Source organism: Panulirus ornatus, chromosome 16 (assembly GCF_036320965.1).
Source record: "Panulirus ornatus isolate Po-2019 chromosome 16, ASM3632096v1, whole genome shotgun sequence".
NCBI lineage: Eukaryota > Metazoa > Arthropoda > Malacostraca > Decapoda > Palinuridae > Panulirus > Panulirus ornatus.
In genome coordinates, this window is record NC_092239.1 from 5,683,724 (window position 1) to 5,695,660 (window position 11,937).

Here is an 11,937-nt window from a genome sequence, read left to right on the forward strand (position 1 = left end):
TTCCACCTCCAATTTGGTCTCCTGCTTCTTATTCCCTCCACCTGACACATATATCCTCTTTGTCAACCTTTCCTCACTCATTCTCTCCATATGTCCAAACCATTTCAACACACCCTCTTCTTTCTCAACCACACACTTTTTATTACCAGACATCTTTCTTACCCTTTCATTTCTTACTTGACGATTCATGAAATGAAAAAAAAAATCCTACAAGATCAGGTTAAATGAATCTATTTAGCTTAGAAAAGAGAAGGTTAAGAGATGATCTAATACAAGTGTTGTAAATGATTAAGGCTCTGGTAATCGATCTACCAAGTCAACTAACTTGATTCGTCTGGTTTTACTCATAGTGATGGGCAAACGATTTACTTCACGAGGTGAAGTACTTTTTCTTAAACAGGATTAACATACATGACGATTTGCCAACCATAGTGGTTGACAGGATGGATACGTTTACGAACAGAATTGATAAATACTTTGCTTCAAGACCATGATTTTCTTTATATATGTGCCTCCATGATCAAAATGAAAATTTGCATGTTTTTCTCTGAATTATCTGCAGGCCTTCTAACTTTCACCACACTATTCTGCATTTCTGATATCTTCCACTAACTATAACAAACTACTCTGTGAGCTGATATCCTCCACTATCAAAAACAGCCCAAAAGGGCCCAACAGTCTGTTGCTCTTTAAATTCCTTTGCATTACTTGAGTGAATGCATTTATGAGCAGTATTAAAAAAAAGTAACGAGGGAATGTTTACTTCAGTTCAGAACAGTGGGATGAAGATGCATCCTGACTTATTGTCAAGTTATGGAGATGAGCAATTTTCTCGCATTCTTGCAAGACATTTGATAAGTACAGTAGCTCTCATCACAATTAGGTCTCACTTACAACTACATACACTACATGGTAAACTGAACAAGGATTAAATAATGAATACAGTATTCCAAATGACTGATTTGTTTCAGATGGCCACCATCTTCCCTGCTCAGTAGAAATAAAAGGTTAATACCTTGGAAGATAGGAAAACTTGATGTAGTGTGTGCATCTAAAATGCCGAAGCGCCTATTTGCTTCAGTGTTTTTTTAAGACAGAACCACAAGACGGTCAGCGCTATTGTGGTTTTGGCTACTCTTATTGTCTACTTTGTTATTACAGGAAAGTATATTGAGTAATTTCTTTATGTTTGTGTCATCTATTTTGATTTGAACTTCCACTTCATATCATTGCCAAGTTGATGTGGGACCTTAATGAAAGAAAAGCTTTGACAGCATTTCGAGCAATCTTAGGGCTATCCAAATAGGTGCCCAGTAATAGAAAGCTTGTCAGCCTGGAAAGGCCTTGATGTGATCAACTTGATTCTACGCAATAATCAGTGGCCACAAAGCATTTCTGCCGTTACTTCTACCTGACACAGGATTTTCATGTTTAATATGCTCAAGGCTGTAAGCCAGCCAAAAACAGTGGCTTGATGCCTTATACAAATCTATTTGGAGTGGAATGTGATAAATTCATCAATTCCTTGTGCTTAAATAGGATATTAATTTCCATACTCATTATCAGTAGCAGTTATACCTCATCTACTACTAGCTGTTCAGCTTAGTCTTGCTTCATCCCAGCATTTGGAATGACACAAGCATGACTGATGGATGTGCGCTACTCCACTACACCAAAAAAATTTGTTTGGAAGTGGCTGAACCTTCAAGAAAATGGTGAAGAATTGAAGAATTAGGATGGAGAGCCACTGAAGTCTGGTTAATGGAGAAATTTTAGAGTATAATACTAATTCACATGACTAAGTGCTTATCCTTAACTCTTTAAAATGAAATCTTCATTTTTGTAGTTCAAGACAGCTAAAAAACATAAGAGTAACATCAAGTAGTAGTGTTGGTATGAACAAATAAGAGAAGATATGTGTTTGGGATATGTTTTGGGAGCGTTGAAAAATGTGTGGAAGTCGAGAATGTTATCTTGGAAAGCAAAAATGGGTATGTTTGAAGGAATAGTGGTTCCAACAATGTTATATGGTTGCAAGGTGTGGGCTATAGATAAAGTTGTGTGGAGGAGGTTGGATGTGCTGGAAATGAGATGTCTGAGGACAATATGTGGCGTGAGGTGGTTTGATCGAGTAAGTAATGAAAGGGTAAGAGAGATGTGTGGTATTAAAAAGTGTGGTTGAGAGAGCAGAAGGTGTTTTGAAATAGTCTGGTCACATGAAGAGAATGAGTGAGGAAAGATTGATAAAGAGGATGTATGTGCCAGAGGTGGAGGGAATGAGAAATGGGAGACCAAATTGGAGGTGGAAAGATGGAGTGAAAAAGATTTTGAGTGATCGGGGCCTGAACATGCAAAAGGGTGAAAGGCATGCAAGGAACAGAGTGAATTGGAACGATGTGCTATACTGGGGTCGACGTGCTGTCAATGGATTGAACCAGGGCATGTGAAGCATCTGGGGTAAACCATGAAAAGTTCTGTGGGGCCTGGATGTGGAATGGGAGCTGTTGTTTCGGTGCATTATACATGACAGCTAGAGACTGAGTGTGAACGAATGTGCCCTTTGTTTTTTCCTTGTGCTACCTTGTGCACATGCCGGGGGAGGGGGTTGTTATTTCATGTGTGGCGGGGTGGCGACAGGAATGAATTAGGGCAGACTATGAATTATGTACATGAGTATATATGTATAGTCTGTGTGTGTATATATATGCATACATTGAGATGTATAGGTATGTATATGTGCATGTGTGGACATGTATGTACATACATGTGTATGTGGATGGGTTGGGCCATTCTTTCGTCTGTTTCCTTACGCTACTTTGCTAACACGGGAGACAGTGACAAAGTATAATATTAATATAATAATGTGTTGATGTGCTGTCAATGGACTGAACCAGGGCATGTGAAGTGTCTGGGGTAAATCATAAAAAGTTTTGTGGGGCCCGGATATGGAAAGGGAGCTGTGGTTTTGGTGCATTACACACGACAGCTAGATACTGAATGTGAATGAAAGCGGCCTTTGTTGTCTTTTCCTAATGCTACCTCGCACGCGGGGGGGAGGGGGTGCCAACTTTTTTACCCACTAGTATTATGTAAAACATGGAATATCCACTGCTAAAATAAAGTATATTTAAATGAGCCGAAAATCATTTAGTCAGCCGTATGTGCCCATGAACTTAAAGGTTATATGTGCTTAGGCTGGTCCACTTCATGTAATTGAGAATGGAAAAGGTATCATACAATAACTGAAATGCTTCTTGGTGTCCTATTAATGAGCACATGTAATCTAAATTTTGCAGTGTTCTAACATTCCAACTGACTTAAGCCATTAGTACCTAATAAAAAAACTTTAATGTTGCCTGTACAGCATATAAAAAATTCTGCTCTCCTCAACACCCTACAAATACCTTCACATAAATACACAACTGTTGACCTGCAGGTTGCACAGAACTGATGACCACAGAAAATACTTGGATGTTGGATGGCTTGAATGATGAGCGGAAATATGTTTTAGATGGTGAGGAAAAAGAATACAAATAAATTTGTGTGACCCCTTACAGAAGGATTTGGGAAGGATGAAAAAATGGCCACCCTCATGAAGTAATCATATAAGTGCATCTAATTTCCACCAAGGACTTTAATCCTTTGGTGATGGAGGGCTTAAACATATGATAGGTGATGAGCTAGAATATTTCCAAAGAAAATCAACCTCAATATCCAATCCACACTTATAGCAACTTTCCCTTATGCTCATTTCAGTGGAAGTCACATAATATTTCCAGAGAAATTTTAATCTTCACCACTTGCACTGGTGCCCCTGTATCAAAGAAAGAGCACAAAACCAAGTTCAAGCAACAAAACCCCCAGTAGCTTTTCTGCATGTGCCAACAGTTCACCCTCTCCATGCTCATTTTCATTTAGTGCTCTATTTTTAAGAACAGGCAATTCATCACCAACTGCGGAAAGGATATGAGACGATGTTGTTTTCTTACATTATTTATTTACTGATCAATCATCAGAACCTTCATCGACATTTTCAGTTCCCAATCCTTTAAATGAGGAAACAGCTACAAAAGTGACCAGGGTGTAAAATGGCTGAGTCGAGTCTTCATCCTCATTACGACGCCGTGAAAGACGGACACGTATCCTGAATGGAACATTCCTGAAAAATGTACATAATTTGCTTACATATGTTTTTTCTTTTTTTTTTGTTACTTGCCTTTCCCACCTTAAAGATGTAGCATCTGGAATAACAGTAAACCTCTATAAAAATATTTTGCCATGACTCCTTGTTCCCATCCCTCATAATCTAAATTTACAGCATGCAGAAAATTGTGGTACATTTTCTCCCCTTTCCCCATTGATATATATGAACCTTTCTTTAGGCTTAACTGCTCTTCCCACCTTTGTGAGATTACATCAGGAACCAATGAGCAAGCATCATTTGCAAACATCCACTCTCTAGCCATCATGTATAATAAAAAAATGTACTGAAAACATAGATCACTTGAGAATATACTCTACACAATGGCTTAGGGGATGGGTTGTGTAATGTGGAGCACAACCAATCTTACGTGTCCTAACACTGCAGTGCCAAGTGAATACTTGGCACCCAATTCAAAATTAGACCACATCTTCACTAGTAATAATTTAAATGTGGAACTTCATAACATATTCCTTTCCAAAGAGTTTCTTAAAGTGAAGCAAATACAATCTGGGACATGACGAATATGTATGAAAAAAAAAATATATATATATATATATATATATATATATATATATATATATATATATATATATATATATATATATATGGGGTTGACGTGCTGTCAGTGGATTGAATCAAGGCATGTGAAGCGTCTGGGGTAAACCATGGAAAGCTGTGTAGGTATGTATATTTGCGTGTGTGGACGTATGTATATACATGTGTATGGGGGTGGGTTGGGCCATTTCTTTCGTCTGTTTCCTTGCGCTACCTCGCAAACGCGGGAGACAGCAACAAAGCAAAAAAAAAATATATATATATATATATATATATATATATATGGCCTACATTTATTTCATTTTCATTTCCCCGAAAAGAAAATAATCAACATTCCCATAAGGTGTTGAAGACAGCGGGGAAAGGGGAAGACCAAGGTGAAGGAATGATAATGAGAGAGATTGAGAGAGGCTTCGAGTTATCTGTTCCTGAACATTCATGAGGGTGAGAGGTGCGCATGAGATGACCTGAACAACATCACTGTGGTATGTAAGAAAGACATGCTGTTAATCAACTGATCCAGGGAATATGAATTGGTCAAGATAAACTATGGAATGGTCGAAGGGGCTCGGCAGTGTATGACGACACAAGTTCAGTAGATTATATATGACAGGAAGTGAATAAATATGGACATTCTTCTGTTCCTTACCATTTCCTCAGTAAAGTAGGAAATGACAAACGTTTACAAAAAAATGGAATGGTGACAAAGTACCAATGAACATTAATTACAGTGTATGATGAATATAAACAATTTTCAAAAAAGTTATTGTACTCTCAACAACTAAACTACTTTTCTTCATATTTCTTATATATCAAGTACATACAGCACTGTATGTGGGAGCATCAAGTAGAAGTAGTAGGTTGGAACATTAGGTAAACACATTAGGAAGTAGTAGTCATTAGGAACATTAGGTAAAAGCCTCTGAAAACACTGTGCTAGAATTCTCTTCTGCTAATAACCCATTGAGGACAAGGCACTAAAACTAAGAGAGACTTTTGTCAAGCTGGAGCTCGCCACCAGATGAATTTCCTCCAGTAAAGCGAATGCTTAGAGGTCTTGGGGACGAAACGTCCTCAACCTATTCTCAAACTTTAAAGGCCACCCCCTTGTAGGGGTACCTGAAGGAAATGGATATTAGATATATAAAGATGGACAGCAATGTACCTTACATGCCTTGAGGCACTTGTACTTATGCTTATAAACCATGCAGTACAATTCTAAGGAAACTGGTGTATGATGGAATAAGCTTTCCCAGTACCCACGAAGCAAACAAGGTATGCTCTGTCAGTGGTCAGTAGTGCATAAACTTTTATGATTAAATTGTGATTGCTTTTGATCTTGCACTGTTTCTTACATTCCTTTGCTCTATGTTATTCTGTATGCCAAATAGTAAATCTTATACAAACATCCCATATACAGTAGGTTTGTTACAATCAATACAACAGATAGAATATAAATAAGATTACCTGTGATGCTGTTTTTGGTCTTACATGGTGAATACAAAAAAAAATTCTGATGGCATTGCTTTATAATACTATATACCACAAATAGTAAATCTTAAACATCAACACTACAGCATGTATGGTGGGATGCATGGATGCGTACTCCAGCTAGCTAGTAAACACAATAATTCTAAAACTTGTGACTAATTCTGCCTTATGTTTTTCATCAAAGGAATTTGTTTCAACATAATTGCTTCATAATACTACACACCACAGATCACACAGTTTACATGACCTCATGAAAGTTGAATATTAAAAACTTTCTTCTCTCCATAAAATACAAAAAAATTTATATATTTAACTCACCTGATACCACGGGACCAGACGAACTTATTCAATCTGGTGTCGATACGCACATCTTCAGTGTTCATCTGCTTCTTGGCAAATTTGCGAATTTCCTTAATAGCACGAGGAGCCCTTCGCTTAAAGGATACACCATGAAGCCTTTTATGCATGTTGATGGTGTACTCTCGGGTCACCACCTTGTCGATGACCGACTGACCCTTCTCACCCTTGACACGTGGCATCTAAAATGTGTTAATCAGCTCAATAAGTACTCTTTTGGTGTTCATCAAAATAAATTCCATTCAATCCCAATCAGCAACCTACAGGTAAACTTGGTTATACCAACCTCACACAATCCAAATTCATACATAGGTGATTTACAATTGACTACATAAAATTTTCTTGCAGGGTGCTGAAATTTAAACTTGTATGGCTGCATATACCTAAAAATGTTTGAAAACTAATCATTCAAAAATTCTAAGCTTCTCATAAAGGAAAAAAAAGTTAAGAGCCACTTAAATTACTTATATTTTTTCCTTTACACTTGATCACCATTTCATGTGTTAGAGGTAGCACCAAAAACATACAAACAATGGCCTCATTTGCTCACGTCCATTCTCTAACAGTCATAAATAAAGCACTGAACTCACAGCCTCCCATCATAGCAAAGACCTAAAGATCATTCCAAGGTTTTCTCAACACACTTCGAATGCCCTGGTTCTGCACACTAACAGTATGTCACCTCATTGTACACTCCATCATTTTTATTCTCTCTATACCATGTGCCTCACACCATCCTTCTTGTTCAGGCTCTGATAATTCAATATTTCTTTTACTCATCTCCTTGTCAACCCCCTATGTAGTAGGTGGCATGCAGCCACCAACCGAGGAGGTTCTACCAGTACCACCTGCCTACATACTGTTTAGGGTTTTAGGCTGCTATGAAGCATGCCAGTTACTAAGTGAATGCAAGTTTCACTCCAATGACCCGGGTTGCTCTCTTTCAGCCTTGCCCATAACTGAGGCTCATAATATTTGGTCCACAAAAATCCTTTCCATCCCAACCATAACTCGCATGCTTTATTCTTCATAATTCTAGATTTTCCTGTGATGGGTGCTACACAACAGTCCTGCGTTTTGGCACAATCATGTCTTTAGTACTCCCCTTGGTCTTTCCACTTCTGGCCTATCTATCCTCTTACTTCATTCTGCATTCATCCACTCCATTTCAACTCGCCCTGTTCCTCTTTTTGTCATGCTAGGTATATCATTTTTATAATGTCATTTCTTAAAGAAACAACCCTCCTAATCCCAAATATTTTCCTCAATGAAGCATTTAATTCGCATACATCTAATTTCATCCATTCTTTCCCATTTAGCGCCTTTGCCTCTCATACACTTGACTAATGTACCATCAAACGTACCCATCTCTAGCCATGCATACAGTGACCTTTTTTTTTTATCACTTCATCTCCCACACATTACATAAATCTATACACATCCCCATATATCACGGGGAAAATGCAGCCTATTTATACACATCCCAATAAAAAAATAATGGTTAAATGCAGCCAATCGATGCCATCAAACATGTCTTATTTATAGAGAATAGCTGACATGACATGTCATATTTCCTTCATGTATCGGTGTATATTTTAAAAGTTGTCATCATGGAAAGTGGGTGCATTCCCGTACTAAATATCCATTTCTGATTACAGAACTTCAGATTTTGAACTTTACTGTAGCCAAGCTGACCCAGTATATGAAACTCAAAAGGCCTCGACTGAATACAAATATAAAACGTATGAAAACAGATGTAGTTACCGTATAGGAATAATCTTTAAGCATAACAGTAAAATAAAAATACCAAACTTTACTAATACAATCCACATTCACAGCTGTTTTATGTAAACAAAAACTAATTCATAAGGTAATTTTATGTTTTCAAGATGTTTGACACCAATTTCATTTTCCTCTAATTCCTGTACATTGCAGTTAAGTACAGGAGAAACGTAAATACTCCTTAATAACACAGTGGTCCCTGTCAAGTTATCATGGGTACAACGTGGTCATCTCCACATATTTCCCGGTCATCACGACCTCAACTCTCGTTATTAAGGCAAACTACGCACTTCACACGCACACACAGACAACGACACTTCAAGAAAATCACGTCAAAACTTTCCAAAAAGCGGCAAAATAAAGGAAAAACGATTAAAATTTATTGTTCTTACCGTCGCTTCTGGGTAAGTGTACGAAAGAGATGCATGGTGCTCTAGTGGCCAAAGATTCAACTATACCATGAACATCGCGATGCGTTATATTTCTTACATAGCTTTTAAGTTCAATACTAAGTAGCTTTTAGTTGACATTTGCTAATATATTAATATCAAATTATGTGCAAAGCTCATGAGATTGATGAATGAAGCAAAACAAGTATCATATTACCCATGATACGAAAATTCATCTATTATGGTCGACAGGTATTTCATAAAACACAATTCACATTTACGTCCATACATTACAATAAAACTTTTATTTGTACATGAAATCTTCAGTGAGTTAAAGTTGCGAGATAAACAAGATACAAGGAAAACGTCAGGAATTATTTCTGATTAATGCTATAACTAGAAAACATCCGTTGTACCAATGATTTTAATAAAAAAATATCAAAATGCAGGTTAATAAGCAACATAACTCTAAGCAAATCTTTTACACTGTAAAGGTCATATAAATCATATTCCGAAAATTCCGTCATTATTCATGATTACTGCCACTTAACTGCCTTTACAATGACTTTTAGAAAACTTTGATAAGGCACCGCACAAAAGACATCTTCCGGCTACATTATTACTCATCACAGGACTTGTTCTTCATTGGATCACTAATTTCAAGCAAGCCGGTCTCAATATGCTGTCAATGAAGGATGTTCGTGGGGTTCTGTCCCTGACACCATCCCTCCAGTGTAAACTTGTCGGCAAAAGTCTATTGGTATAGACTTTTCATCAACAGTCTATGAAATCGACGAATCAGGGTACAGCCATCACCCCTTCATACATCACTCTCCGCAGCCACTCCAGTCATCCATCTCCACACCCTAGTCATCTAAAAAGCACTAGGCAACAATACAACATTCAATAAACCTAATAGGCCTCCAATGCTTCTGACCTGGCATGGATGACACCTCAAAAGCATAGCATCTAGTAAACCTACTAGTCCTCTAATACTTAGACCTCACATGGATGACACACCTCAACAGCATAGCATCCAGTAAACCTAATAGAACTACAATGCTTCTCAGACCTCACATGGATGACACAACAGCATAGCATCCAGTAAACCTAATAGGACTACAATGCTTCTCAGACCTCACATGGATGACACAACAGCATAGCATCCAATAAACCTAACAGGCCTCCAATGCTTCTCAGACCTCACATGGATGTCACACCTCAACAGAATAGCATCCAGTAAACCTGTTATGGATAAGCTTCAACAGTTGTTCATGAAATGGCCTCATACTTTTACCTCTTAACCTTATTAGTTCCTGAAGATTTTTTCTTTCAGACATCTATCACTCCTGAGACAGCTCTTCTCAGTAAGTTCCTGTTTCTCATCAACTTTCCAGTTGAACAGTTGAAATTCATGCCTAGCCAAGACACAAGAACCTCCCCAAATTCTATCAGATTCTGGATTGGATGAAGCTCCACCATTAATTAATCCAAAGTTTCTTGTCAAAAAATGAAGTAGCTAAGTTTATAAACAATAACATGGCTAACAAGTGGAAGGCAAATGATATCACTAACCTGTGAGTACTCTTAATTCTCATAAGGATTCCACTCATGACAAGTCAAGAGACAACCAGTCTACTTCGTATTCTTCCATATTATCTTAGCCTTTTTCTATATCTGTTCTCATGTAACTCACTAACAAATTTACTTTTACTCAATCTTCATATGTCTTTATGCTCATGTAAGAGGAGTACATCACTCATAACAGCAACTTAAATATGGTTTCTTAATTTCTCATTTGCTTTAAATGACTCTTTACCAGTCCAACAGAAGACAAAATCTCATCAAGGGATAGTAAACAGTAGTTTCTTGATGGTCTTTTAATCTTGTAATATCCCATCTCATTCCTGGCACTACTGTGCTGATGCGGGGGATGGTGATGCTGTTTCCTAGGGGGCAGGGTGGCATCAGGAATGGACAAAGGCGAGCAAGTATGAATATGTATATATATGTATGCATATATGCATATGTTTTTGTATATATATACACATATGCATGTGTATGTACATGTACGTATACATATTTGTATACGAGTGGATAGGACTTTGTTTCCTGGTGCTGCCTTGCTAATGAGAGAAACAGTGATCAAGTATGAATAAATATAATATTCTTAAATGACACTTACATTTCCATATCAATAATTCTATATATTCTATATACATATCTATACATACACACAGAAATACATCAATCTCAACCAAAATATATCAACAGTATCAATAGATACTACTGACAAATCAGTGTGAACCTTTACAGGATTATGTCCTGGAAAGATTTTTCTTGAAACCAAGAAAATGTCAAAAGCAGTAATAGTGTAGGCAGCGGGAAGAATTCGAAGGTTGTAATAAAGAGAACTCTACATGGGTATAAAATAAAATGTGATGGTCACATATGACAAACACGAATCAGAAAAAGGGGATGAAGAAGAGGACATAAAGGGCCAAAAAATGAGATAGTTCTTTTCGTAAGGATATTCTTGATTCTAAGTAAGAATGTTTTATCAAGACTTGTGAGATATGAAAAAATCAATACAGACAATAATGCTAGATGCTAAATGGAATTGAACAGCCTATATTAGTCTATGAAAATGACGATTACATTTATCCATCAGGCGTGCCAAGAATGTTGGTGATGGCTTTTTTGAGGCATGTAATTGAACAGATTTGGTTTAAGACCGAGAATTCAAGCAGTATCACATCTGCTTTCCCAGATGCCATCATTCTTCCCATGATCAGCTATTTCATATCTACAGGCATTCTGTGCACTCCATTAGGGTAATTTATATATTCAAAGAGCTGTTCCCTTGCCTCTCTATTAGTAACAAGGGCATCAAAAGCATTTTGTTACATTAATTCTCCGCACATCATCTTTCTCCAGTCCTTCCCTTCTGTCCCTTGCTGCCTTCTCCCTGTTCTTCATATATTATCACCACTGCTCTCATAAGCTGTCTGCAAGAGCCCCTGCCTCAAAGGCTTGGACCCATGGCAAACATTTGGCTGCTGCTTCCCATTCTTTCTTTTCCACAGAGATGTACAGTTCTCTTCCTATTACCATTCTGCCTTTAACACTTAAGTCTATAATCACCTGTGGGGCTCTGAT

General features: G+C 37.5%; 1 protein-coding gene across 1 annotated transcript; it reads right to left on the reverse strand.

The window, feature by feature from the left end:
• Positions 1–3,977: 3,977 nt before the first annotated feature.
• RpL31 (ribosomal protein L31) lies at positions 3,978–8,896 on the reverse strand. Its single transcript, XM_071671136.1, has 3 exons — positions 8,782–8,896; positions 6,569–6,789; positions 3,978–4,159 (listed from the first exon to the last, which is right to left on the reverse strand). The coding sequence occupies exons 2-3, from the start codon at positions 6,787–6,789 to the stop codon at positions 4,006–4,008; spliced, it is 375 nt and encodes a 124-aa protein (XP_071527237.1). The 5' UTR covers positions 8,782–8,896; the 3' UTR covers positions 3,978–4,005.
• Between the last annotated feature and the right edge of the window lie 3,041 nt (positions 8,897–11,937).